The 26,476-nt window shown below is 35.6% G+C and overlaps 1 protein-coding gene and 1 long non-coding RNA gene across 13 annotated transcripts; one reads left to right on the top strand and one right to left on the bottom strand.

Moving 5' to 3' along the window:
- Nucleotides 1-666: 666 nt before the first annotated feature.
- LOC105336625 (uncharacterized) lies at nt 667-6,833 on the bottom strand. Its single transcript, XR_901493.4, has 4 exons — nt 6,694-6,833; nt 1,225-1,326; nt 926-1,134; nt 667-798 (listed from the first exon to the last, which is right to left on the bottom strand). It is a non-coding gene; the product is annotated as an uncharacterized lncRNA (long non-coding RNA).
- LOC105336624 (neuronal membrane glycoprotein M6-a) lies at nt 997-25,694 on the top strand. 12 transcript variants are annotated; one of them, XM_066074433.1, is made up of 9 exons: nt 6,397-7,291; nt 9,153-9,176; nt 18,778-18,940; nt 19,371-19,530; nt 21,468-21,621; nt 21,934-21,986; nt 22,076-22,141; nt 22,471-22,531; nt 24,166-25,694. In XM_066074433.1, exons 1-8 carry the CDS (start codon nt 7,162-7,164, stop codon nt 22,486-22,488), a joined length of 768 nt encoding a protein of 255 aa, XP_065930505.1. In that variant the 5' UTR covers nt 6,397-7,161; the 3' UTR covers nt 22,489-22,531; nt 24,166-25,694. The 12 variants fall into 12 exon arrangements, with proteins under 12 accessions (XP_034300387.1, XP_034300385.1, XP_065930506.1 ...); XM_034444494.2 differs by lacking the exons at nt 6,397-7,291; nt 22,471-22,531 and adding an exon at nt 1,001-1,143; XM_066074434.1 differs by lacking the exons at nt 6,397-7,291; nt 22,471-22,531 and adding an exon at nt 3,601-3,830.
- Nucleotides 25,695-26,476: the final 782 nt, after the last annotated feature.

A 26,476-nucleotide genomic window follows, 5' to 3' on the forward strand; every position in this document is an offset into this window, starting at 1 on the left:
TGGGGGGGGGGGGGGGGGGGGGCGCTGGCTTTCTATATAACTTCAATTTCACTACTCATTTCCTTATTTTCATATCAAATTTTTACACACTCCCAAAAAAGTGGGGGGGCCAACTCAATGATAATTCCATTTTTTATATGTAAATTTTAAAAAATTTGTTACTGCGAGAAAAAGTGGGGGGGCCAGGCCCCCCCTGGCCCCCCCTGGCCCCCCCTGATGCTACGTGCCTGTAAGCATCGAATAACGTTTGGCGAACTAAGTGGAAATGCTTACAACGGGACAGGTAAGAAACTGAAAACCAAAAATACAAATTCCATGCAAGATATCTAACATTTCTATTTTTAAATCCTTCTTAGTTATGCACATGTGTATTTACTATTTAGCATAATGCTCAAATATTTTTTATACTTGAAACTGAACGTTTTAGGAAAACAGTAGAGCTAAAGCCTATCCTGATAATTCATTTTCCGAACGCAATATCTTTGAAATGTTTGCATCGTTTGTCCAGTTCATCCATAGTTCGATATATGAAATATTTAACACTTTTAGTCAACTTTAGAGATTAGTTTTAAAGCTGTAAGTGTTATCATTGTTCGATAAACAATAGCGTTCACAGATCCACAGCATTTGTCAACAAAAGAGGGAGAAAGAAAAAAACTCTAGATATATTGGAGCAATTGCTTTATTTATGATTTAAAAAAATAAAATGAGAACAGTGATCGACCACGGTGGATAAATCCTCCATTACGTCCATTAAGCATCATCCTCACTGTACATGGAGTCAACGCCACACATTTCCTGGAAGAAGACAATGCAAATGACAATTTTTAATCTTTGAATCATGAATTGCACAAAATGCAAATGCATATTTTTGGCGAATTAAAATGGCGACAACTCAGAAAGAGGAATGCATCATAAATCCTACAGTGCAGCTAGTGGCTTTGTAATCACAATTGTCAGTTGATGGAGCGTCGGAATGTGGGGCTCTGAGCACTTCTCCACGATCCCCCGCTCTAGCTGTAGGGAACCTACAACCACTGCTGCTGCTTACAAGTACGGTGAGGGTAAGGATTTACATGTAGGAGACTTCCCGATGTGATATTGACACCGTAATGGCGAAGGAGATGTATTACCCTAATGAAGGTAAGACTTTAATTAAGAATAAAATCACAAAGTTTGAAGCAGGACAAGTTTTAATCTGGCGAACTTACCAGCATTTTTTACCTGTGTTTGGGTTCATCAGTGATAACACTGTGGAACAAGATATGTCAAGAGCATTCATATGTGGTAATACTAATGTGTAGTGTATTTCCTTGTTCCATTACTCTAAAAAAAAGGGAAGAAAGTTTATACGACCATGGTTGGTTAATTAAAATATAAGTCCTTGTGTATCTAAATCAAAAGGCAAAACAATATTTTTACAATAATGGAACAGATAGCTCTCTCTCTCTCTCTCTCTCTCTCTCTCTCTCTCTCTCTCTCTCTCTCTCTCTCTCTCTCTCTCTTTTAAAGAAATAGAAACAAAGACTACTCCGAATGAGCCATTCATTGACCACTGCATCAAACACAAAGAGTTACATCAGATAAAGAATACTAAGAAATTAAAGATAAAATTTAAGGACACAAAAATCGTCTTAATAGAAAAATAAATGCGCAGTTATGATACTTAGTAAGTTAACCACACCATAGGAGTACACGCCACTCACTGTTATTTTCTATGAATTCTAATATGAATTCTAATATGAATTTAAAACAATTTCAAAACAAAACCAATCCTTCACTGCATTCTCGCTAATTAACAAACATTGAAAAACAATAGCTAACTGCGTTAAAATCTCGTTAAACATTTTTGTAAAGGACAATAATGAATGCAGATATTGACGTTATTTAACAGTTATTTGTAAACTGATGAACAACGGGGCATTAATTTAGGGTTCTGCGAACTTTTGCTCTGAGTTACTTTATCGGGGATTAGAACGGTACACGCACCCAACAGAACACCATTGCCAAACCAACGAATGTACGACAAGCAGCGAACATCATAAAACACGAGTATTTAGAAAGCGTGCGCTTGTTTGACTATAACGCGCTACAGAGAGCCTGGCGATTGTGGTAAGCTGTAGTAAACTTGTTTGACTATGACGCGCGATAGCGAGCTTGAAGACTGTAGTCAGTTAGTACGCTTGTTTGACTATAGCGCTATAGAGAGCCTGACTATTGTGGTAAGCTGCAGTAAGGTTGTTAGAATATAACGCTATAGCGAGCCTGACGATTGTGGTAAGCTGTAGTAAACTTGTTAGAGTATGACGCTATAGAGAGCTAGACGATTGTGGCAAGCTGCAGTAAGCTTGTTAGAGTATAACGCTATAGCGAGCCTGACGACTGTTGTAAGTTGTAGTAGTACACGCTTGCTTGACTATAACGCGCTATAGAGAGCCTGCCTACTGTATAGTTAGCAGTTGTACACTTTTTAGAGTATAGCGCTATAGAGAGCCCGACGATTGTGATATAAATTGTAGAATTAATTTTAGCTTGTTTTACTATAACGTTTCATAGAGAGCCTGACAGTTGTGGTATAAGCTGTAGTAAGCTTGTCCTGACGATAGGGTAAACAGAAATATATCCTCTTGTAAGAATTTATTGATGAATCGGACAATTAATAGACAAAGCCTCTGAGAACGTTTGTAGGACTAAGGTAGGCAATTGAACGCTATTGAGAACTATGGCGGGCAATAGACTATATATTGAATATAAGTCTTTGAAAATATGAAGGGCAATTAATCACCTACTACATTAGGATGGCTGTTATAGCGCAAGTAAGATTATACAGGATGGGCATAAACCAAGTTCACACGTCTGCAGGGTAAATTGATTTAGCTTGATAAGTATGACGTATTATTCAGCATTTATTTAATATACATCAATTCATCTTCAGTTAAACCTCACAAGACTTTATATTGTTTTCTTGCAAAAGAATAAAGTCACAAGTAACAAATTAAAGTGAACTCACTTACACAAGAAATGAAGCACTTGAAACCAAGTATTGGATTAAACTAATCAAACAAGCATACATTTAAAAACATGACAAAGAATTTTAAGAAAACAATTAATTAAAGTCAATATAAATAAGAAAATATATAGATACTAGAGTATAATTAAAGTAAATTGCACAAACTTGTTACTGAGTGAATGTCTTATACATGTACAATTTTTCCGTATTCATGTATATAAGGATATTATATTCCTGTGTAAAAATTATGTTATTGAGATGTATGTATTTTTTAAAAAAAATTTCTTCAAAATATCGAGCAATGAAAAGGTAACGGAAGTTTTTTTATGTTATTTATCCTCTCCTGATTTCCCATGAATACCGGATGTGATTAGCAGAAGACTGCAGAAGATACAATGTCACGTGACTGTACCACCATCAAGTCGTACATAAGTACTATACACTTATAAGGTACTAATCTCTGCATAAACTCTTGAACCAGAAGGAACCATAATTGCCTGCATCCATTTTTTGTGCTTGCAAGCTTCCTCTGGCTATTAAAATAAGATCAAAAGGCGGATAAGGTTTTTAAATAACTGTGGCAAATAAAGTCATCTAGGGGCTCAAATCATTTATGTTCGGTTGTGGGCAACGATGCTGAACAGTGTTTAATATTTATATATATACATATATATTGTCTCGGCGTACACCCAGTTTAAATATCCCACCTGGTCTGAGCACGCGGACTTAGCGTTTTGGATGAAGAAGCCCCGTGGTTTGTGAAATCCTAGGATATGTTTCTAAATTAACAGCACAAAAATGACGAACCGACTGTGGTACGGTAAGTACATGTAGCATGTGTGTGTGGGGTTGAAGTACTCAGGATCTGTTTGTTGGGAGATCAAAAGGTCCCTGACTGTGCACTAGTTCGTTTACTTCTGACTAATACGTGGATGCAATGCAGACAGTAGTTGTTCACATATAGCTGTGTCCACACACCTGTTTTGTGAAAGGGGCACCTGCTGCAGTCATCTACAATTTAACTAAGCATCATTAGCGCGTATAGAAGATATAATTAACGGCATTCCTTGTGGTATACGGCGTTAATTAGGCATCGCTTTAACTCGATTGATTTGTTAACTAAGTAAGTACGACTTGTATAAGTTATTGTAACTTAAACGTACATTAAAATTTCAAGCTATCACAGCAATACAGAGTTTGTATGAATCGGTTACAATGTCTCCATGTTTATTTTTTACATTCACATACTGATATCTTACAGTCGCGCTTTATTGACCTTTATGTGGATTTTGAACAAGACAAAAAACTCCTACACGCGGAATCCATCATCCCTCAATGATGGATGTTCATACTAAAGTTTTATTGTCTGTCGAAAATGAAATCTTCCTATTACACACTAATAGAGGATCCGTCCGTATACAGACGACATTCAGACCCAGTCCCAAGGTGACCTTGGGGCCCGGGACTCTGCTCGACTCTATTCAGCCACGTACACTTTGTTTAGTCCCCCTACATCTGTTGTCCGGTGTGAAGTGTGCGTACATTACGTGGTATTGTTGTACTATATTGATCCCCTATTGCTCTGAGCAATTTCACCTTTACACGAAGTTAAAGCGAAAAAGTACAGTGCAGCCAGCAAGAGAAACTACTCAGATTACCATTCCCATATGATGCAATGCTCGATCTTTTTGGCATGTTATATCGAATGTCGTAAATGTGCAAACTCAGCTGATACAAATCGAAAGTACTTACATGTATGATGAACCATGCCCTAAGTACCTCACAGACTAGGAATATGTAATATATATACACATACTAAAAACTTATTTCTGCATTTTCTCGATACTGTTATAACATTGCTAGGTAAACCTAAGTAAGTCATTAGATTAATGCGGGGAATAGTTTTGACCTTGGAATAGAGTTATGATATTTTGATTATGTGATATGATATTGTGGTTGTAACATTTGTTCTGTCGTACGAGACTGAGCTATATACACTGTCCCTATAGAGGGGTAACGGACAGTGACTTGGTCTGGAGTTCTTGACCTTGAAGTATTCACAGAATAGAACCTTGACCTACACACAGTAATTTTATCAGATGAATCTGCCGTAGAAAAGTAACCCTCTCCTTGCCTCTCCTTGCCGAACGATGGATCCGTTTCCATGGGAACGATGGGAAAGATAGTAATTTAGTAAAGGTTCATGAAATGATTTTTATTCTGTTCAGACGTAACATCGCGCTCTGGGAAAACTTAATTAATTGTCCTATCTGCTTTGACATTAAATAACTTGCATAAACAAAAGAATACATGCAATTAAATGTTCTGTGTCGAACGAACTAAGTCAGTTCGTCGTCTTTCTAATTACAATGAAATAAAAATCCATTGTTAATAGATGTTGATGACGTGGTGCGTAGCTATAGTTTTATAAAATTATATGCTTGCATTTCAAAAATTTACAACGTTATTTTTCCTTTCTTTTGGAAATATTTGTGCAAAAATGCATGGCTTGTTTATTTATTGCAAATAAAGGAAGGGGGTATTCTTTAAACACAGTTGTCTCTCTTTAATTTCGCAGACTGTAAAGGTCCAATACTGTGATAGACTAAGGTCCCGGGTCATGTACCACTTTTGTTCAGGAGAGCTCGTCTCTAATTAAGATTATTATATAGTTAATGTAAATCTGCCTGGTCCCCGTGGTGACATTCAGACAGCTATATGGAAATGAGTTGGTTGGTTCTGTACGCAGGAATCAGCCCGCCAGTGCACGCTAGACAGACACCGGGGTCTTAATTTAAATGATTTATGAGTGACTTTGTAAAATTGTCGACAACCTGCTTTTGCAATCATTGTTGATTGCATGGAGTTGAAGACATTTGAAATTGAATCGAAATCTAACCAATTTTTATGAGAAAGCCGTTGAATTTGTAAGTTTTACCAGACGTTGTTTGATTTTAATGAGGGAACAAAAATCGATACCAGTGCAGCCTTAATTCTGCATGTGGAAGCAACATAACAAGAGTCATTACCAGTCCTCATTATTTAATTCACTGTGTCAACGTCAGTGAGATCTTGTGGAAGGGGCCCGGTAGAAAAACCTTCCTCCCAAGCACACACAGGGTCCTATTCTAAAGTTCTCTCTCTGCATTATTGTCATTTACAAATCATCAAATGTAAAACCTTCCGGTGTAATATCACATTTATTTCAACTTTTGAGGGTTTTTTTTAAAATTTGATATTTACTCTGCATTCACTAAAGCTCGGTACATAAGATTGCGTTCAAGTGTAGAAGATGACAATGTCCCATTGAGGTTAGACAAGATATTGTTAACAACTTGACGTCCCTGTTTCAAGATGCCATGTTCTTGTTTCACAACCATATCTAGGGGCCATGGAAGGACAGCTAGAAAGCAATAATATACCATGCACGTCCGGAAGTTAAAGAATCGGTCTTTGCTTTATTAATTGATTAATTTAATGGCGACTATCGGTGGAAGCTACAGAAAATCCATACAGCCATTTAGCCAGTTTTCCCGCGGGATCGTGCTTAATCATGGATTTATAGTCTGCTTGCAAAGTGCACATCCGGGATCTGTGTAGTGGAATCACTTCTTGCAAGGAGGAGACGCTGTCCAGAATTATTCAGGAAGGGAAAGTTTTACGGTCAAAATATTTGTACTTACGTATATTAGGAAAACCAGTCAACCATATCGGGTCGATAAACCGTGCTGGTGTCAATCATTGCAAGTTTCTGCTCCAGTGGGAATTACGGTGTTTTGAATAAAACTGTGTATTGGATTTTAGGCCGTTGCTGCAAGTTAAGTTGGAACAAGCATTGGTACGGGATCCGCTTCCACAGTTGTTCACAGGCGGCTTGGCTTTATACTGTGTTTTAACTGATATATTATTAATGCTCGCTCTGTGTTCGTCCGACGTTGAATACTAAGAATTATCGGCTGTGTTTTAAAGAATATAAGCGCCTGTTGCATCGCAGGAAAGCAGGGGTAATGTGGAGAAGGGGATTTGACGTTACGCTGTCTGACCTAGCATCTCTCTTCATTCTCTGATTAACGAATCGCACGCTGTAGTAAATACCTTTGGTGTGTAAACAAATAAACTCTAGATTTTTTGGAGTGTGTTGCTTGGAAAACATGGAACAGGAAGGACCGTGGGAAACGATGAGAGCCGAGCAGGAAAACGGCGAGCTGTTGTCCGAGGATGAGCGAATGGAAGCGTCCAAGGAGTTCCGAGAGGAAGAACCGCAAGGCAGCGTGAAAGAAGGTATTTCCTGACCGCCTTACCTGTGCATTGTGTAAATAAATAATCACAGGTGTATGTATATTTTTAGGCAGATGTAGTGAGGTAGTTCAAACGTTTTATTTTTAGACAGAACGTTTGTATTCAATCACTGTTGTTAAATGGGTGAAAGAATCGAAGTCGGTCTGGAGGATTAAAGGTCCACAATTAGGGCTAGTTGTTACCCGTACTCTTTGGTCGGATCAGATAACTAACAATGTATATTATGTAGATGTTTATAAATTGCTTTGATCGCGCGATACACTCTACAAAGAATGAATTATGTTTGTAAGGTAATTGTATGTATTGTGTCGTGCATGTAACATCCCTCCCCACGATTTGGATTCCATTTTTGACAAGTGAAGTAGTGCAATAGGGTCGCCCTTTACATAGGATTTACATGTGCACATGCGAGCTTAGTGGTAAATTATGAATTTTTGATATGCGTCTATATTAATTGCAACGAAGTGTGTGTGTATTTGAGGGTCTACTGGCGAGCAATGTTTACACGAGATTAAAGGCCCCAACATGGGTTCTTCCCTGGAGAAACAACATCGGCACACGCCCAAAAGTAACAACCCTGCTCAAATATTAATGTAGTGAATTAGTTTATTTTATTGACGTTAATTAAGAACTTGACCTAAATCCCACACTAAAGGTATGTTTATCACCTAAGATGTTTTAATTTAATTGTGTGGAATGTTTTGTTTCGGGGCATTTCGTAGTTTTATCTGCTTTCCATCATTTACTAAATTTTTCAAGATGGAAGCGCCAATTTTGACAACTTCTCAATGAAAGAAGTTCATCAAAACTACTCCGCGATGTCGAGTAAAACCACATGCCGCTCAAAGACGCTATTGCTCCCAACGAAAACCGTCCAGGATCATTAGTTTGTAATAATCTGTTCATCTTCCAGCTCAGGCACGCGGATTGAAGTGCTCTTTGCTCCGTAAAATTTGTTTGTTATTCTAAGTAATAAATTGTTTGTAAGCATCGTCAGCAAGAATCAAGTTCCCTGCTCGTGCGTCGGATCTAAACAAATGAAATTTATATTTCCAAATTGTCGGCTGCGAGGGTTGTAGGCTATGAAGGACTTGGCATTAAGTACTGTACTTGGGAACAGTGCGTAGTATCACATGCATTTGTCATCAACTCGGATTTTTGAAAATCAATTCCGACTTTGACATTTAGTTGCATTCCGAATTTAGGACACAACGCGAGGTCTTAGTGCCGTAGTCCATAACTAGCGTAGCTGTCAATATGTGTACAAAAACAGCAGTGAACAATTAGTGGTAAACTCCGACTTCATTAAAAAAAAAGAAGTCATTATCCAAGATATTTGACCCCTTGTTAATGATCTATATTGATTTCCAAATACAAATTTCTGTAGACTTGTTCTAAAGATCTGATATCGGATGATGTTTGATTGTTGTCAATAATTCATTCTACGGAACACCTGCACGCTACAGCTAGATGGAGTGCTGTTGTGTTGTTAGCTGATGAAGTCATTAATTAATTCATTAACGCTATATATCGTGCAGCACTGTGCAATGTTACTGAGGACCCACTGACACGCATCATTGATAACCTGACATACTTCTGTGAAATATCAGCCAAACTTTATTGATTCTGGGTCAAAGTTTAAGACAGTTTTAAATTGAATTTTGTTGCCAGTGAATAGAGAATTGAGAATGCATGTTCATTCATACTATTTTAACACATTCGTGTCTTGTTTAGATAACGGGTAGCCTTACTATTTTTAGACAGTTTCTGTATAGATGTAATCCATGGGCTCTATTACAATTTCACAAAGTCAATCTAAACCAATTTCTAATCGGTTTTTCAGTCTGGATTTCCATGTCCGACGGCTGTACGTATTTTCACAAATTTGTTTTTTGTTTTTTTTCTTTATAATTTTACTCTTCTCTTTCAATTGCTTAAAACCCGCCACTGTCATTTTGTTATTTTAGCAAGATCATCTCACTCACGTTGCACTTGCACTGCCATTGAAACATGCTTTAGAAATGAAGATGTTTAGAACTAGACAAATACTTGAGACCCCAATGGAACAAAGTACATAAAGTACATAGTTATTAAATATTTATCCAAACTGTGATTTGATCTTGTTCCGCTTTTACATGCTTTTATTAGTAGAACTTAAGGTTTGGGCTATTGTGTAGGTATATATGTAACTCAGTCAATCTTTAACAGTGGACCTTTCTTTAAAATCCCTTTAATTTATCACTTCTTGAAGCTTGGTTGCTTTATATGGTGACAAACAGGACGAAGCGTTATTATATTCTTTTTTTTCTTCAAAACATTTGCTAAGCCCACTACATTGGTTTGACCCCCCCCCCCCCCCCCACAGCAGAGAATATAGAATATAAATCCGACTTTGGCAGGTCAGGTGTCAAAACAGACCGAGATATCGAAGTACCCCCCGCCTCCTCGGGATGTAGTGCTTGTTTGTAGCGCTGCTCCGGCTTCTCGATTGCTTTGAGGTTTTTTGAGCCATCTTTGCCCTCCACTCAGCAGGTTTCTTGTTATTTGATTTTTTATGCCTCGAGATAAGGTCGCCTTATCAATTAACGATTTCTCATAACTAACGCCATCCTGAAGTTTTCGCAATTAATTAGCAATAAAAGAATCTAGGTAAAGAGATTGATTCACCGCAATTTTTTCCATTTTTTTTTTGGAAGTAACAAATGTATGTTTTTATTGCATGAATGTTGTGCGCATATCTTACCAAGTTATTGCATGATACTGCATGTATATTGCCAACTCGAACTCTCGCTTACTGTAATTAGCAGGCGGTGATCCCCGTATCCAAGCAAATAGTTACTATGGTGAAACAATTAATATTTAAATCTTTTCTCCTTCCTGTCTTTGATTTTTCTGAGTGCCACTGAGCGAGTATTGTTTTATACGTATTTGAGATCTGCGATTTTGTTCAGCAGAGCTACAGGCTAAGAACACTGCGGCACTGAAGCGAATCGAACAAAATGGATTTCAGACATTGATTTTTTGTAGCTCTCTTCACTAACTCCGCAATGATTACAACTGGTGATATTATTTTCCCAGAGGCAAAGGATAGAAGGAAAGTGCCTTCACAGATTGTCAGGATTGTGTTACTGCTAAGTTCTTTACCGTTTGTGTCGCAATAAGGCGTTATCTGGACGGGAAAACATCGTTATTACATTAGGCGGGTTCCCGGACAAATTGACATAATCTTCTTTAGCGAGTCCCTGAAAAGACAGATGGAACTGTAGCTGTCTTTTGACACGTTCGGCCGGTGTCCGTCATCTCGGCTCATTTAGTTACATACACAGTACAATAATAGCAACTGATTGAGGGGAAACTAGTTTTAATGATCTATCGACATCACTACAGCTCGTTCACATCATAGCAACAATAAAGTGGAACCCGAATGCAGAATATCTTTCGTACCATGTACATGTATATTGCTATTTGTTTGAAGAATGCTGTATCTAATATTCAAAATAAAAATCACTACCCACTTATATTCAAACATGATTAGATATAAATGTAGCATATCATTATTAAATCCTTCCAATTACGCCTAGAAGCAAGTCTTCATTATTCTGGCTTAGTCAACTAATATAAAGTCTAAGTGTACTGAGTGGGCAATGACATAGTTTCAACCTGCAGGTTTTAAAGAATGTAAAAGTAAAACGTACAAATCTCCTACTCTTTATGCGTATGTTTATTGATCATATGTTAAGAAAATATTATTTATTTTAAGATTACGTAAAGTGATATTGTCTGGTCGCTAAATACATGAATTACAGACTACTTAGTATCAATATAACTACAAACTACATGCATGTGGCCAATAATACAATGCCCGTGCGTTATGACAAATTCTGTACTATACTGCTTTATTGCTATAATCAAGGCGCTATTCTACATACTGCATATTATAACTGTTGATACTGCCCGGTCTAGAGCTATGCCTTTTCTATAACAGGTCAATACTGCCCGATACACACCTCTCCCGTGCCGTGCATACACGTACATTGTGACAATGTCTATATTGTCTTTGTTGCACATAAGTTTCTATTTCAGTTTCTTTACACGTTTCCATGGAGCAGCTTTAATTTAAAAAAAAAAGTATATTGATGCGAATTCCTTGTGACATATCCTTAATAGCTCAATCAATACCGACACTAGTGATACTAGAGAGAGAGTGTCAACTATCATACTGCTCGGAAAAGATAGATTTTAAGGCACTGTGCAGTCAGTGGAACTTCGGTTTGTTTTCTTGTGTTAAAGGTCGACCGCGCATGGTCATTAAAACTCTCTCTCTATAGACAGGATGTATCAAATTCAAAATTGCTTCTATCTGTGCAATTAACGGGGATCAGACAGTGTAGCAATTTTCTAGATTACTGCACCATTACAAAGATTGGGGAAATGTCTCTTCGCGAGCTAGGTATAACGTTAGCAGACAAAACAGTGCACCAATCAGCAGTCATTGTTACAGCGCCCAGGGAGGCAAACAAGCCAGTGTTTACTCCTTTTTTCATGGTATCGATTTTTGTTTGTTTTGTTGAAGTGTTTTAAGACAAATTGTGTCACGATCGCAGAAAATCGATCATTCCGTCCCAGAAACTGATGTTTTGGTTTCCCCGAACGTCTAAATCACGTGATCGCGTGTTTACAAGGATGAAGCGAATGATCAGCAAGATGATGGCTTTACTTTGCATTAATGTTCATTTCACAGCCAACCTCAAAACTTTTTTGAGGTCAGACTGCTTTAATATTTTGTACGTTGTTTATATCGATGCAAATGGTAGTTGCTGATATAGATTGTCTTGCTGATTTAATTAAAGATAAACTACTACAGCGTTCATTCCGGCGAACGTATTATAATATCAACAGGGGAAGTAGGGGGTGATTTTGAATGATAAACAATACACAAAAATAGATTTTCCATAAATAAAAATAAAATTATGTAATACTTTCCATGAATTATCTTTTAAAAGATTAGCGTAAAACTGTGAGATTGAGGAAATAATATACGACGTTCATCCAAACTTTTACACACGCGACACACCAGTGTGGAACAGTCTTTAATTAGCGTCTAGAAAAGACAGCTTGCACCGAACTTACCTTTGGTTTAATATTAGCATACATCACTTTCTAAATTCAAATTCGGATTTATGTGTATTCAGCTTTCTTCTAAAGGTGACCCGTTAGCATATCAGTATTTGACATTGAGGAGACGTGTTTCCGTCCACGCTAACTCTTACAACTTCTCGCTGGATTTTACAACATGCGGAAACAAGGTTTGAAATTTGTATTTAACACTTAATTTGAAACATAGTTTTTGAGGTTTCAGTTTTTGTTAAATATTTGTTTATTTTGGTAATTACTTGGTCATAATCGATATACTTCATAAGCATATGATAGATGTCTTTTTATGGATCATGTTAATTTTACAAGTTTATAACATACATTTTCCTTCTTTTTATGAATTAATCAAGTTATCTATTGTTGTATGTACTATGTTGAACCTAGAAGTTAGCATAGAATAAAACCCCCCACAAGCTGTTGTTGTAAATCCTTCACAATATGTGCATGGAATAAATGCGATTGCGATAAAGTGCTTATGTGGTAAGACTTGAATCAATCGCTTCCCTTTGTTTGGCTGGATGGGGACTTATTTTTGGTGTACGTCTGATCAGGCGAGCGATCGTTTCTTATTAATCCTGGCTAATTTAACAAGGGTCGAGCATGTTCGTCAAACACAGTGCCAGTTAACTCTGACGAAAACGGTGAATCATTCACTGAGACCCCTCACATTTACCCAGGGTTTTACTTATGTTGTGAGAATCGGATTTTGATAAGAAAATTGCCAAAACTTCCCGAAATCAAGCCCGGTAGTAGGTGGTCGGTTATCAACACATCCCAGTACTACGGAAGCGATCGCCCCTCCTGTATCAGTCTGGGGGTGTCTTGTAATAGTGCCAGGTTTGGTGAAGACCCTCGATCTACGCCAAAGTGAAGTGTTTTCTCGGCGTTAATGGGTTAGACAAGGTACAATCTGGCTGGAGTAAGGTTCCACCTTGTGTAACTTGTCTATCAAAGCGCCATTAGTACCGTACTACATGTAAACACTATCTGATATTAGTGAATCCTTAGGAGTCTATCAATACTTAGAAGTGGAACTCTATTGAGATTTTCTTTTTGATTGTTTTGGACACTTTGATGGAGAGATAGCTTTAGGTCTATCGTTTTATAATGGATATTACTGAAGACACTAAAGATTGCAACGTTAACGGGGTTTCTGTGGAGACTGACGAACATGATGATGCTAAAACAAAAGGTAAGATTGGAACAAGACTGAACAAAAGAACTACTAATAGGTTAACTATACCGAACTTTGCGCATGCTACGAAATGTAAGTTTGTATCAAGTGACTAGCATCTGAGGACATGTTGCTTAGTTTAGTCCGTGATGAGTATATACCTATAGAGGTGCGTGCTATTTCCGGCTAACTACATCTTTATGGACACTTACAAACGACCCCTGTATTTGATCTTTCTCACTCTTCCCATGTTCAATTGCCTGGATCTACATGCGCAAGGTTAACAAAATGTCGCCCGGAGACATTTGTTGATATCAAAGATGATATAGTCGGTCCCATCCTGAAGCCATAATCACTCATTCATAACTATGTTGTCCGTCCATTTTTGACCATTTGAAGGGAGATATGGGCAGTCGGGGTGAGTTTCTAATGCAGTTAGGTTGTAAATACTGGGGCGTTTCATTTATTTATGTCACATTCTTTACCATTTGTTTTTGCCTTTAACGTTTTATGCATGACTTTACTATGTAAGAACAACGGACTGTTTTTACTCCGCAATTTTTCTCAGGAAAGAGATCCTTTACAAGAAATAAGTCTGTTACATGCACTGTACTGTATACATATTTTTATTTGCGTAAATTGCTTGTTCAAATGTTCATAGTAACAATAACAAATGGTATTTGTTACGTATTAGGAAACTGTCTATGTCTAGTATATAAATAACTTTAATTTTGAAAAACAAAACATACAGTGAGCACAAATACACACGTCACGATAAGTAACAAAAATAGGATAACTCAAACTCCTCCAATGAATTAACTATATCAAAGCGATGAAAGCTTTGTATCAATATCTATAATTGTCCATGTTTCACGCAATGCCATTCAATACGAATCTATACTGCCCTGTACTAAGACCTACTGTGGCGTGATTTAATGATTTCAATATTTATTGAAACCGTTATTTTTAATCTTTGTTTATTTTTTCATAACATAATATGATGCATTCTGTGCCTTAAATGAAGTCCGTTTACTGTTGATTGTCCTAGTTTTATTCTCAATATGGTTTACTGAGTTCCTTTCATCTACAGCATGTTCAGTTACGCCAAACAGAGATATTGGTTTTGTCATTACTGCGTAGATTCATCGTATTAAATGAAAGCAATTTGTACTTCTAAGAATGTGGTACCGAATGAACCCTCATTGGGGGTGCTAGGACCATAGCTCACGATGTGTATCGACAACAATAAACTTTTATATTTGAAACCACAAACTGTAAAGAGGAAACCTGTTAAAATTACAAACATAATATGACAAGCGGAGCTGTTCTTTCCCGAGTTTTGGTGCACATTTTATCGTGCTTCTGAAGAACGGTCCGTGTTTTGTTCTCAACTTGGACAACATGCATTTTTGACACCCTCATATTACCAGTTTTCAGGAATTCATATTTTAAAAGTATCCCTATCTGGCTATCACAGTACTCACATTGGCAAGACTCAAACCTCCGTTTCAGGGTTACGAGTTTGTAAATAGGGGCGTTAGTGTGATTTTGCCATTTTCCTTTTCCCCAAACATTGTGGAGGCGAGCATTGAATACAAGTTGTATATGACTGTAGAAATACCCGTATACTTATCAAAGCAGATGCTAATGAGTTCCCTGGGTAACCATTATCACATCGGAATAATTGTAACGTTTGCCTGTCACAATGAAATTCACTAGAAAAACGTGTAGCGGCCATGTCTTCTGAAATTGTTTCCACCATCACAGAAAATAATAATCGACGCAACAAACACATGGGTCCTCGTAGTACCTCCGTCTTCCTAACCAGGTCAAGCTCAGGTCAAACAGAATGTCGACTGACCAACTCAAGTAAGTTGTCCAACCATCTTGAAGTTGTCCGTCCTCGTCCGGTGGCTCTGTTTGTTGATGGGTATTTGGCTGATTTGGTTTCTGATTTGACGTTGACGTTAGATCTGCCAGTTACGTCTTTGTTGTGGTGTAACAGCTTTAGTTGTAACGGCTTAAGTTGGAAGTTGCACTGAGTTGGTAGTTGGAATAAGTTGGTATTCGTTAGTTGTACAGATTTGGTAGTTGGACTGAGTAAGTAATTGTTTTGAGTTGGTTGTTGTACTGAGCTAGTAGGTTGACTGAGCTGGTAGTTGTTCTGAGGAAGAAGTTGTACTGAGCTAGTAGTTGGACTGAGTTTGTAGTACTAGTTGTAATGAGTTGGTAGTTGTACTGACTTAGAAGTTGTTCCGAGTTCGTTGTTGTACTGAGTTGGTAGTTGGACTAAGTTGGAAGTTTGACTTAGTTGGTAGTAGTTTGACTGAGTTGGTAGTTTTACTGTGTGGTAGTAGTTTGACTGAGTTGGTAGTTTGACTGAGTTGGTAGTTTGACTGAATTGGTAGTTGTTCTGAGTTGTTAGTTTGACTGAGTAAGTAGTTGTACTGAGTTGGTAGTTGGATTGAGTAAGTGGTTGCTTTAAGTTGGTTGTTGTACTGAGCTAGTAAGTTGACTGAGCTGGTAGTTGTTCTGAGTAAGAAGTTGTACTGAGCTAGTAGTTGGACTGAGTTTGTAGTACTAGTTGTACTGAGTTGGTAGTTTGACTGAGTTGGTAATTGTTCTGAGTTGGTAGTTCTTCTGAGTAGGTAGTTGTTCTGAGTTGGTAGTTCTTCTGAGTTGCTAGTTTGATTTAGTTGGTAGTTGTACTGAGTTGGTAGTTTGACTGAGTTGGTAGTTTGACTGAGTTGGTTGTTTGTACTTAGATGAGCTGTTTCATGTCATCCTTGCGTGTAGCTCGTAGAAAGAATTGAAAAATTTGTCGATATTAAATGTTTAAACAGTGTAAATAATTATGGTGTAATGGACATTTTGCAAAGAGAAGGAAGGATAGGGTTTGGACATCCCGTCTTTATTATACAATTGATGTATTAGTAATTTCTCTAGTAAAGTTGTTTGAAATATTATTATGATATACCGGTAGCTGACCGCATGATACCCAGTGTTACACGGCAGAAAATTGAATGTCTTTAAATGAACGTCACTGCCACCTTAAGACCATCTTCATTTACTAAAATTAAAATATGCGTGCAATTTTAAACAAATATACTCGTACGTGCAATTACATAGCACTTTAAAAGTAATTATACCCCCGCAAACGAAGTTTAGGGGGGTATATTGGTTTCACCCTGTCCGTCTGGCCGTCCGTCTGTCTGTCGTCCGTCTGTCTGTAGACGCAACTTTGTCCCCCTATAGAATTTTTTACTGCTGCATGGAACAGTCTGAAAATTTGTACATATGTTGATCACCATCTGAAGATGTGCACCTGCAATCTTTTTTAAGATCAGACAAGATTTAATGATTTTATGACAGTTTTCATTTTCCTTATTCTATATATTGTACACTGATGTTGAAAAGTAAGGTAGATAATCCTTACAGATTTTATGAATTAAATAATAGTATTAAACCACTCTAAAATATATTTATATAAATACATCCAGATGGAGGTTTTTTGTCTATATGTCTTAACTAAATTTATTTTTTATAAGTATTCTATCAACTGACAATGCAAAATTGTTGTTTGTCAATGATAAATTCTTAGGAGCTACAGTGTAATAAGAACATCAAAGACAAGTGTGGCTGAATTCATTTTTCCCAAGGGGCCCATTATCTGGGCCATGGCTTAGATGGAGCATGTGTTTAGGGAAAATTGATAATCTGAAAAATGGGCGATGGTTTTGGGGCTATTTTAAAACTGTTTCAAGTAAACCAAAAGTTTCTATCATTATAAGGAAATAAATAATATCATTATTAATAATAAGTTGTTTAAATTTATTAGTCAAGAAAATTGATGAAGTGACCCTATAGGGCATTAATTTAAATGAAATTCAAAATTAGATATGATTGTAGTGTTTTGGCAATTTTAAAATTGTTTGTAATATTAAATTTTCTTTTTTACATATTTTTACATAGTTTGGTAATTATGGTAATGTTTTGGGAGTTTATTAAATTTAACAAGCTCATCAAAGAAAATCATAGTCCTACGGGATCAATTTTCTGATATGGAGTTCCATTGTACCACAGGAGAAAGTGGGGAAGTTTGAAACAACTAATTGCATCTTTCAAGACTTTTATTAGAAAGATATTCAAAGTTTTATCAACAGAAGAGCATTGCTTGCCTACCGGTATTTTCATTTTCTGCAAAGTAAGGGGTTATTGACTTTTTTTCCTTTAAAACAATTAAATAAAAAAAATATCATCAAATACATAAATTTGTTATACTGTTATACATATGTATTTACAGTGAAATTCTGACAATTTTAATTTTAATTTTCTTTGTTAACGTTTTTTTTTTTTTTACAATTCTAGAATTTTTTTTATTTGTATGTGTTCCAAACCTTTATTATTCAATTCAATTATTTGTCCCATTTGAAATTAGCCTTGCGGGGGTATTAGTCCCATTAGGACAGTTCTAGTTTTGCCTTTGAAAAGGTAAGAATTAAAGAAGAGTGAATCTGAGAGAGTGCGGGGGTTCCAATTCACGAGGATATCGCACTCGTGACTGGATGGCTAGGTGAAAGGGCGAGTCTATGCTTGGTTGTATGGACTTAATGATGTAATAAACAAATAAGACCTTTTTGTTTTACTTGCGATCATTTCCTAACCAATGAATTCCAACTTAAAATATTTTTTTTTCTTTTTTTATAGATCATATTGCGTCATTTGTAGTAAACATAAATTATTTCATTTTATAAAAATTGTTTATCATAATAAATGGTGATAATTGTTATTTGTGATATTCCAATATCGATATTGTTTGTCGACATGTAGTTGGCTGGCTTTACATGTGATAATTGGAGTCGTATATAGTTGCGCATTATTCCGTTTCCATAGAAACGCAGCTTACGTAATAAACAAGTAAACACAAACCATTTTGGTAGTATATTAAGGCGTGTTTATTCGGACACATTTATCACTTTGAATAAATATGGCAAAGGCTCGCAGGGTGAGCTTTCATACAAAGTGTAAGGATAAAAAAATACGTTTTATTGTTCTTATTTATTAAACTAAACAAAGTTCTACAAGAATGAAAAAAAAAATTGTTTCCGCTGCTTTAGGCTCTTTTTGTTTCCTTTTTCAGCTCGGAGTGAGAAGTGCAGCGATCGGTTCCTACACTGTCTGTCACAGGTGCCATGTGGTTCACTCATAGCCTGGATTATCCTGCTGGTGGGACTCGGCGGATTAACGGGCGGACTTCTGATTGGCGCCCAGAAAACACGTGACATGCTCGATAATGACCAGTTGTGAGTTGAACTAAGTTATTTATTAAAAACTTTTATCTTTTATTCTTGTCTTTTAATACTCCAATCTTCAGAAGTATTTATAGGTTGTAGTCGTCATTTTGTTAAAAACTTATTTAAAAGTATTTATAGGTTGTAATATCAATTTTTTACAAACTTATTCGAATATTAGTCTTGATAAAGTAGATACTCTCAAACACCAGTGATCACAATCTTGAAGAAAAGCTTCAAAGATATTAGTAGACATAGATGACGCGATTCTTTCATGTACAAAGAAGATATACATGTACACAACTGTGACCAGTAAGGTTGACAACAAATGACAGAGGCTAGAAAAGATGACAGTGTAAAAATAACGAGGAATGATAGGCTGAATAATTACTATAGAAACACATTGAGGCGGCTTGATGGCGCTGTTGTTGTTGTCTTGCAGCCTGTGGTTCATGGAGTACACTCTGATCGGGGTGGTGGTCAGTATGTTTGTGATCGGCACCCTCCTCCTCTGTGTGGGTCACGTGTCCACAGAGCCCACTAGTCGCCACATGTTCCAAACTACCAAGAAAAACATGTGCGCGCAGGGACTCAACGTTTTCGTAAGTTGTGTAAACCTGCTTTGTTTGAAGTTTATTTCAACTTACTGTCTTGATGTAACATCGGAACATGCGTGGTACCTGTTCACTTTTGAATAATATACCTTTTTTGATAATTCAGCTCTTTAAAGAATTATGTTCCCAATTTCTTTTTTTTCTACAAAATAAACAAAACAAACAAAATAAAACAAACTGTTTAGGCCACACCAGTATAATATTTTGTTTATATATTAGTTTGTGTTATGATATGTTGTTTGATACCCGTTTTAGGTTAACACAAAGGTAATGTACCAGATGGAGAGCGAGGAATATATTATCAAAGTTAACAAAGAGTTCAAATATATTTCATTTACTGCCCATGTAAGCCAGGAAAGACGAGTTATATATATTTAGATACTGAGTTATATATATTTAGATACTGGACAAAAAACCCCTGTAGATGCTCGAATAGCGGCATATATAAATGCGCATTTATTATTTTTGCTAAATGTATTTAACCAGCTACGAAATAATGAAATCCTGATCTAACAACAATATATTGGGTTTTTTTATGATTCCAAAATAATTATTTATAGCATACTTGGATCTTTATAATTTTATTTCTAAAAACACCTGGACATATAAACAGTCTCGAAACATAATTAAACAATACTTGAACAACATCAGGAATTAGTTATTTCCTGCTATTTTCAATAATTTGTTTATTATTCAGAAGCAAATGACTAATGTTTTATTATTCCAAACGATGTTTGATTTTTCGTCGTTTGTTTAACATTCAAATATTTACATTTTCTAGTGTTTTTCTGTGGTAACACTGCATTGTATAATCCAATACGTTTCATCAAAACGTTTTGAATATTTAATCGTACAATTGCTGAAAATTATTTAAGGAATATGGAATCATTCTTTGAGTATTGTTAGGTGATAATTTCGGTCGGGGCGTGATCAAATCCTATAAAGCCCGAAGGGCTTTATGATAGATTTGACCACGCTCCGACCGAAATTATCACCTAATAATATTCAAAGAATGATTCTTTATTACTTATATTTATATTATTTTCAATTTGTACACTTTAAAACAACGTAATTTTAAAAACACTATTTTTAATGTAGCACATGCTATGTATAATATTAGTACGCGGCGCAGCCAATACCTTATTTTTGGTTATGCTTTAGGGCCCGCCCATTTTGTGTCACTTATGTTTTATGAAGCTATTCAGTTTTAGGGTTCAAAATTGATTCGTAATGTTATCACAGACAAAAACAGTTAAAAATGTAAATATATAAATATAAGATGCAAGGAGTCATTCCTTGATTATTATGAGGTGCATGGTCAAATACGGTCAGGCGTAATCAAATTTATCATAAAGCCTTAATTTCGGGCATTATTGGATGTGATCACCCCAACCGTATTTGATCACCTCATAATATTCATAGAATGAACCCGTATTCCTTAAATATTTTCACATAGTTTTCTATATAAATTATCTTTTATTTCCCTATGGTGTGTTTTAAGTGTCTCTCCTGATATGTTTTGTTTTAACAAATAAAATATACTACATGACTATTTTTGCTGTATGTCATTTGTTAAATTAAAACTATATCAGGAAAGACATATAATTTTTTTGAATTTGAGAATTTTTTGAATCTGAGAATTTAATTTTTGTTCCAAGAGAGGAAGAGAGAGAGACACATACTAGTTTTGGAAATAATGCCAAACATTAAGATCTTTTTACCACAAAAAGTGTTAATTTGTGTTTAAAATAAAGACATATTTCTATATATAAAAACGCTGTCTGGTAGCGATGTTTATTATGATCAATCTTACTTACCCCGGTATATGTTCAATGTTAGGGTTGGTTAGACCATATGTAGATTCTGATGTTAGGTATATAAAAGTAGGCCGTGTGTATATAACATATACCATTATGTCCCTACAGCTGATGGTCTTCTGCTACCTCCTGGGTTTCTCCTGGATCGTAGCCTCGGTGGTACTGGCCGTCCCGGTCTACCTTCTCTCTCTCCTGTATTTCGCTGATTTCACAGTCACAAAAAATGGCGTGGATACAAAATGCATCTATCTAGTCCATTATGGTGGGTATAACACAATAAGACGGTTTATGTTTGCCTTTCTGCTGAAATCATTCGTTTACGAGTCGGGGATAAATATAGATTCTTTTCCTTTACTTCTTTGAAATGAGAAAAAAAAATTATATACATGTACATGTTGTCTAAATGTCACTAGTTTTGATTACAATAAGCGTAATAGTTTAAAATCTTGATGCTGCCCTTTATCTTCTCAAAAAAAAAACAACATGAAAAAAGTTCTGATATTATTTTAACTTGTCTTCCGATATATGATATGGGTTTTAAGAGATTTATTTTTCTTTGTTTTTTCAACTACAGGTTTGGATAAGCAAGATTTTTGTGGCGCCGATTTCCAGAACTTTGAGCGTGAGGTAATCCATGTTATAACAAAGTGACTTAAGGGAGATAACTGTTACAGAGTTTGATTGTGTACATTAACATTTTTTATTGTTACGTTTAGGGGAAGCAGTTGATCATCAGTTACATAGCAGCTCTCGCCTCATCCATCCTGATAGCTATAAGCTTGGTGAGTCGTCTTTATCACACACCACCCAGTGAACAAACAGAATAACTTCAACGTTAAAATCACAATATATGTTATGAAAGATATTAATTTCATGAAATGTAACGATGATCATCTTTTAATTCGAACTTGAAATGATTGAACAAAAATGTTACTTTTAGAATTTAAAAAGGGATATTTCTTTAGTTTTCATGTGATTTTTTTATGACGTAAATGAAGTTATCTTTTTTTTATCTTATGTTCCATTTTGTTTTAATCTCGCAAATTCACTTTTGCTTTGTGATGGTTTTGTTCTGCTTTGTGATTGCTAACTTCCTCCTAATTACTAACAGTTCATTTGGAGAAGGTGACACGCCCCTTAACGTAGGGCAAATCTATCGTGACCTTGCCCAGGTTTGTCAAGAGCTTTAAGTTGTTCAGTGGCGTGAGAGGTCGCCCCTCATTGATATAGTACTGACGAGGTCGCCCCCTCTTTGATATAGTACTTACAGCGGCCGCCCCCTCATTGATATAGTACTTACAGCGGCCGCACTGTGTCACAGCACTCTATGTCTGTCTATTGTCAAGCACTGAACATTCCCGCGTAATAGAAATATCCTCATCGCTTGTTTAAGCAGGAAGTTAAACCTTTTTCCGTAATTGCATTATCAATTTATTTTAACAAATAGTCCAATGGTATTTATTTATAATAATGAAAGCCATTTGGAACGCAAAATGTAATGTTTAGGAGTCTTTGTTCGAATATTTATCTCTTTTTTTTTTCAACAAAATAACTTTATTTCTATTGATGCTGAAGATATGTTAAAGCTGCTTGGTCCGATTTTATTTCAAATTTTATGCACGCTTTTAAACGATGGCTATGCTTAGTATATGTATAATAATAGACATTGCAGTAGTTTTACCCGTCAATTATGCCAAATTTCACTGAAGAAAAATACGTACAAAATTTGCTAACAAAACAAACGACATTAAAAGGTACCTCGTTATTTCGCCTCATGTTAAATTTCACCCCTGACGACGAGACGGGTATAGTTGTATTACGAATTTGACATCGCTTTAAATAAAGGTCGAAATGACCAGACAAATTACAAATAAACATGTGTACGTTTTTTTCGCTAATATTTCTAAAGTCTGCTTTCTTTACAATCGATGCATAGCATGCGGATTGAATAACCCCAATCATTCGGGGGACGAAACCAAGCGGTTTCCTTTTCTAAACATTCACGTGATGCATTTTGGTTTGTTTTTTCGTTTGCCCAAAGAGAAATTATTTTTATTTATTTTGAATATTTCTAACTTTGAAAGGAGACTGATTCTGCTGGTGTAAATAGGAGAAAGTCCATAACTTTCTGAGATAAATGATTTGTATGAAAAAAATTTTGATACTGTAATTACAAAAAAATTGGACCAAGCAGCTTTAAAAAATCCAGACCAAAGCATCCTGAAAATAGAAAATTGTCAACTTGTTTTTTATATTGTTTAAGTTTGACAACATATGTATTCGGTTTATGGGTGTAAAATTAAAACTAACGGTGTTTGTAAAAAATGCGCTTGTTGGCGTACAGAACAGTTTCTGGCCTCCCCCTTCAGATATCATGCAGTTCAAGGGGAATTCGTTCCCTTACTAGTTCGACAGGAGGTCAATGCTCACTGTAGTGTAATAAGTCCATTGTTTTCCGATTGATATTTAATGCAAGATCGATTAATAAACATCGGAAATTCGGTTTTGAAATGTTGATCTACATTTTACCTTATCTAAATCGATCGACGTCACCTTAGATGTAAAGTTTGTAAAATGTAGATGTCTGTGTAAAAAGACTGCATGTGACCCTGCTATGTTTCTTTGTGTTGTTTGTTGGTTTTTATAATTTTAACTATTATTTTTTAATGTTTATATTGAAGTTTGTTTTAATTTGATTTTACACTTTTATCAAATAAATTGTGGTTTTGTCTTTTTTTTTCTTTTTCTATTATTAATTGACAAAATAGACACAATTGAAAATGTACATTGTTTTGATTTTTTCCAGATCCACTATATGATTGTCATCAGTGCTAATCTTGCCAACCTAAGAAACTCTCGCATAGCCACCCTCAATGCTTATGATGATGAAATGGCAAATTCAAAGCTTGTTGCCGATACCACCATGTAAGCACTGAACAAGCGTTTACATGACCATATAATATGGCAGCTGTGACATCATCGGGTGGAAGGTTTTCCAAAAACGGTTCCGGTACTGCTGAAAACTGCGATATGAAAAAAATGATTGAATATAATTCCTTTTCCACAGATTATGAGATTATACTTTAGCTGTCGTTGTGAAGTTGTGAAGGGGGAGCTATGTCTGGTCATAAAAGGTTGTTAGATAAACCGATACACCTTGATGCTATGTATTTAGGACACAGCCTTAAGAACAGAGGAAATACGGGCAGCAACATAGTTTCCTCTTGTATTTGTATATTTTTAAACATTCGCTTTATATGGAAATGTGCAATACATAGTTTAATTATAGAAGTATATATACATATATATCTGTAAAGTACTGTACGTTAAAATTGTTGTACTTGCTTAGTAGGTAGCACCATCTCATGAATAAGCTAGTGAATATATTGCATAATTTCTAATTATAGTACAAACGCAGCGTGTGATGCATTTGCATGTGGAACAGCTTCTTTTATCCAGAAAAGGGGCCAATATTTTATAATAAATCCCACAGAAAAACCGCGTTTAATTTTCATATTATGTATTTTGTGTATATTTTGTTACTTGAAATCAAGGGAGACAATTGTGTATTTATCTTTGTAATAGCTTTGTGAATTATTAACAAAGAGTCTAAAAGTTATTGTTATGAAAAATGTCTTCGTTTAATTTATTACCTGAATAATTGGTATACCCTGTATATGGAAACGAATCTCGATGAATGCATGCAATAGCATATCCCACCTAGTATTAAGATTAAATTTAGAATATAATAATTTCCGAAAATATGTTTTATGACACTACACAATTTTTTCTCAAAATTAAAACTTAACCAAATCACCTCTATATGACACCAAATGACCTCCAACAAAGTATTGAAGGACGTTTGTCTCACAAACAAATCACTCGACACAAAAGAGATTCCAAGGAAATGTTTGTTTCATTATCTTTAATTCTAATTAACTGTTTCCACTGATTGTCAGGTTCCGAAAAAAACTCTGGTAAAAAGCAGAATGTCTTTGTTATTGATTGTTTCAATTCTAGTGTTACTTGTTGTCCAAGAATGGCATTTATTAAGTCTGTTACAGTTGTCATTGTGCCTGATAGTGTCTTTGTATTCGGAAACAAAGCCTTTTTATTTAAAAAAAATGTTTGTTGAATAAAGGAATACATCAATGTACAGGTAAAAATATTGCTCTTATTTATTGCGAAGAAACGTATATATTTTATTAATATTCAGACTTGAAAAATGTTACAATGTTAAAAAAAGAGGTTGTCCATTTATGAATGTTTATTTAAAACGTTTGAGATTTGTATATGTAAAACGTAGTTGGTATTTTATTAAATGTTAAGAAACTTAATGATTTTGTGTTATTTTAAGGATGAATTAAAACTCAACAAATCTAAGAGCTTGTGAAGATATTTAAAGCTGCTTGGTCCAATTTTTTTGTAATTACAGTATCAAAATTTTTTTCATACAAATCATTTATCTCAGAAAGTTATGGACTTTCTCCTATTTACACCAGCAGAATCAGTCTCCTTTCAAAGTTAGAAATATTCAAAATAAATAAAAATAATTTCTCTTTGGGCAAACGAAAAAACAAACCAAAATGCATCACGTGAATGTTTAGAAAAGGAAACCGCTTGGTTTCGTCCCCCGAATGATTGGGGTTATTCAATCCGCATGCTATGCATCGATTGTAAAGAAAGCAGACTTTAGAAATATTAGCGAAAAAAACGTACACATGTTTATTTGTAATTTGTCTGGTCATTTCGACCTTTATTTAAAGCGATGTCAAATTCGTAATACAACTATACCCGTCTCGTCGTCAGGGGTGAAATTTAACATGAGGCGAAATAACGAGGTACCTTTTAATGTCGTTTGTTTTGTTAGCAAATTTTGTACGTATTTTTCTTCAGTGAAATTTGGCATAATTGACGGGTAAAACTACTGCAATGTCTATTATTATACATATACTAAGCATAGCCATCGTTTAAAAGCGTGCATAAAATTTGAAATAAAATCGGACCAAGCAGCTTTAACTGTTTTGCTCGAATACATTTACAGACACAGAGTTGACTGACAACTATATTGAAGCGAGCTTTGCGTATCATATTGTGTTCCGTCTGTCCATTTGCCT

The sequence above is a fragment of the Magallana gigas genome, chromosome 2, assembly GCF_963853765.1.
Source record: "Magallana gigas chromosome 2, xbMagGiga1.1, whole genome shotgun sequence".
Classification (NCBI taxonomy): domain Eukaryota; kingdom Metazoa; phylum Mollusca; class Bivalvia; order Ostreida; family Ostreidae; genus Magallana; species Magallana gigas.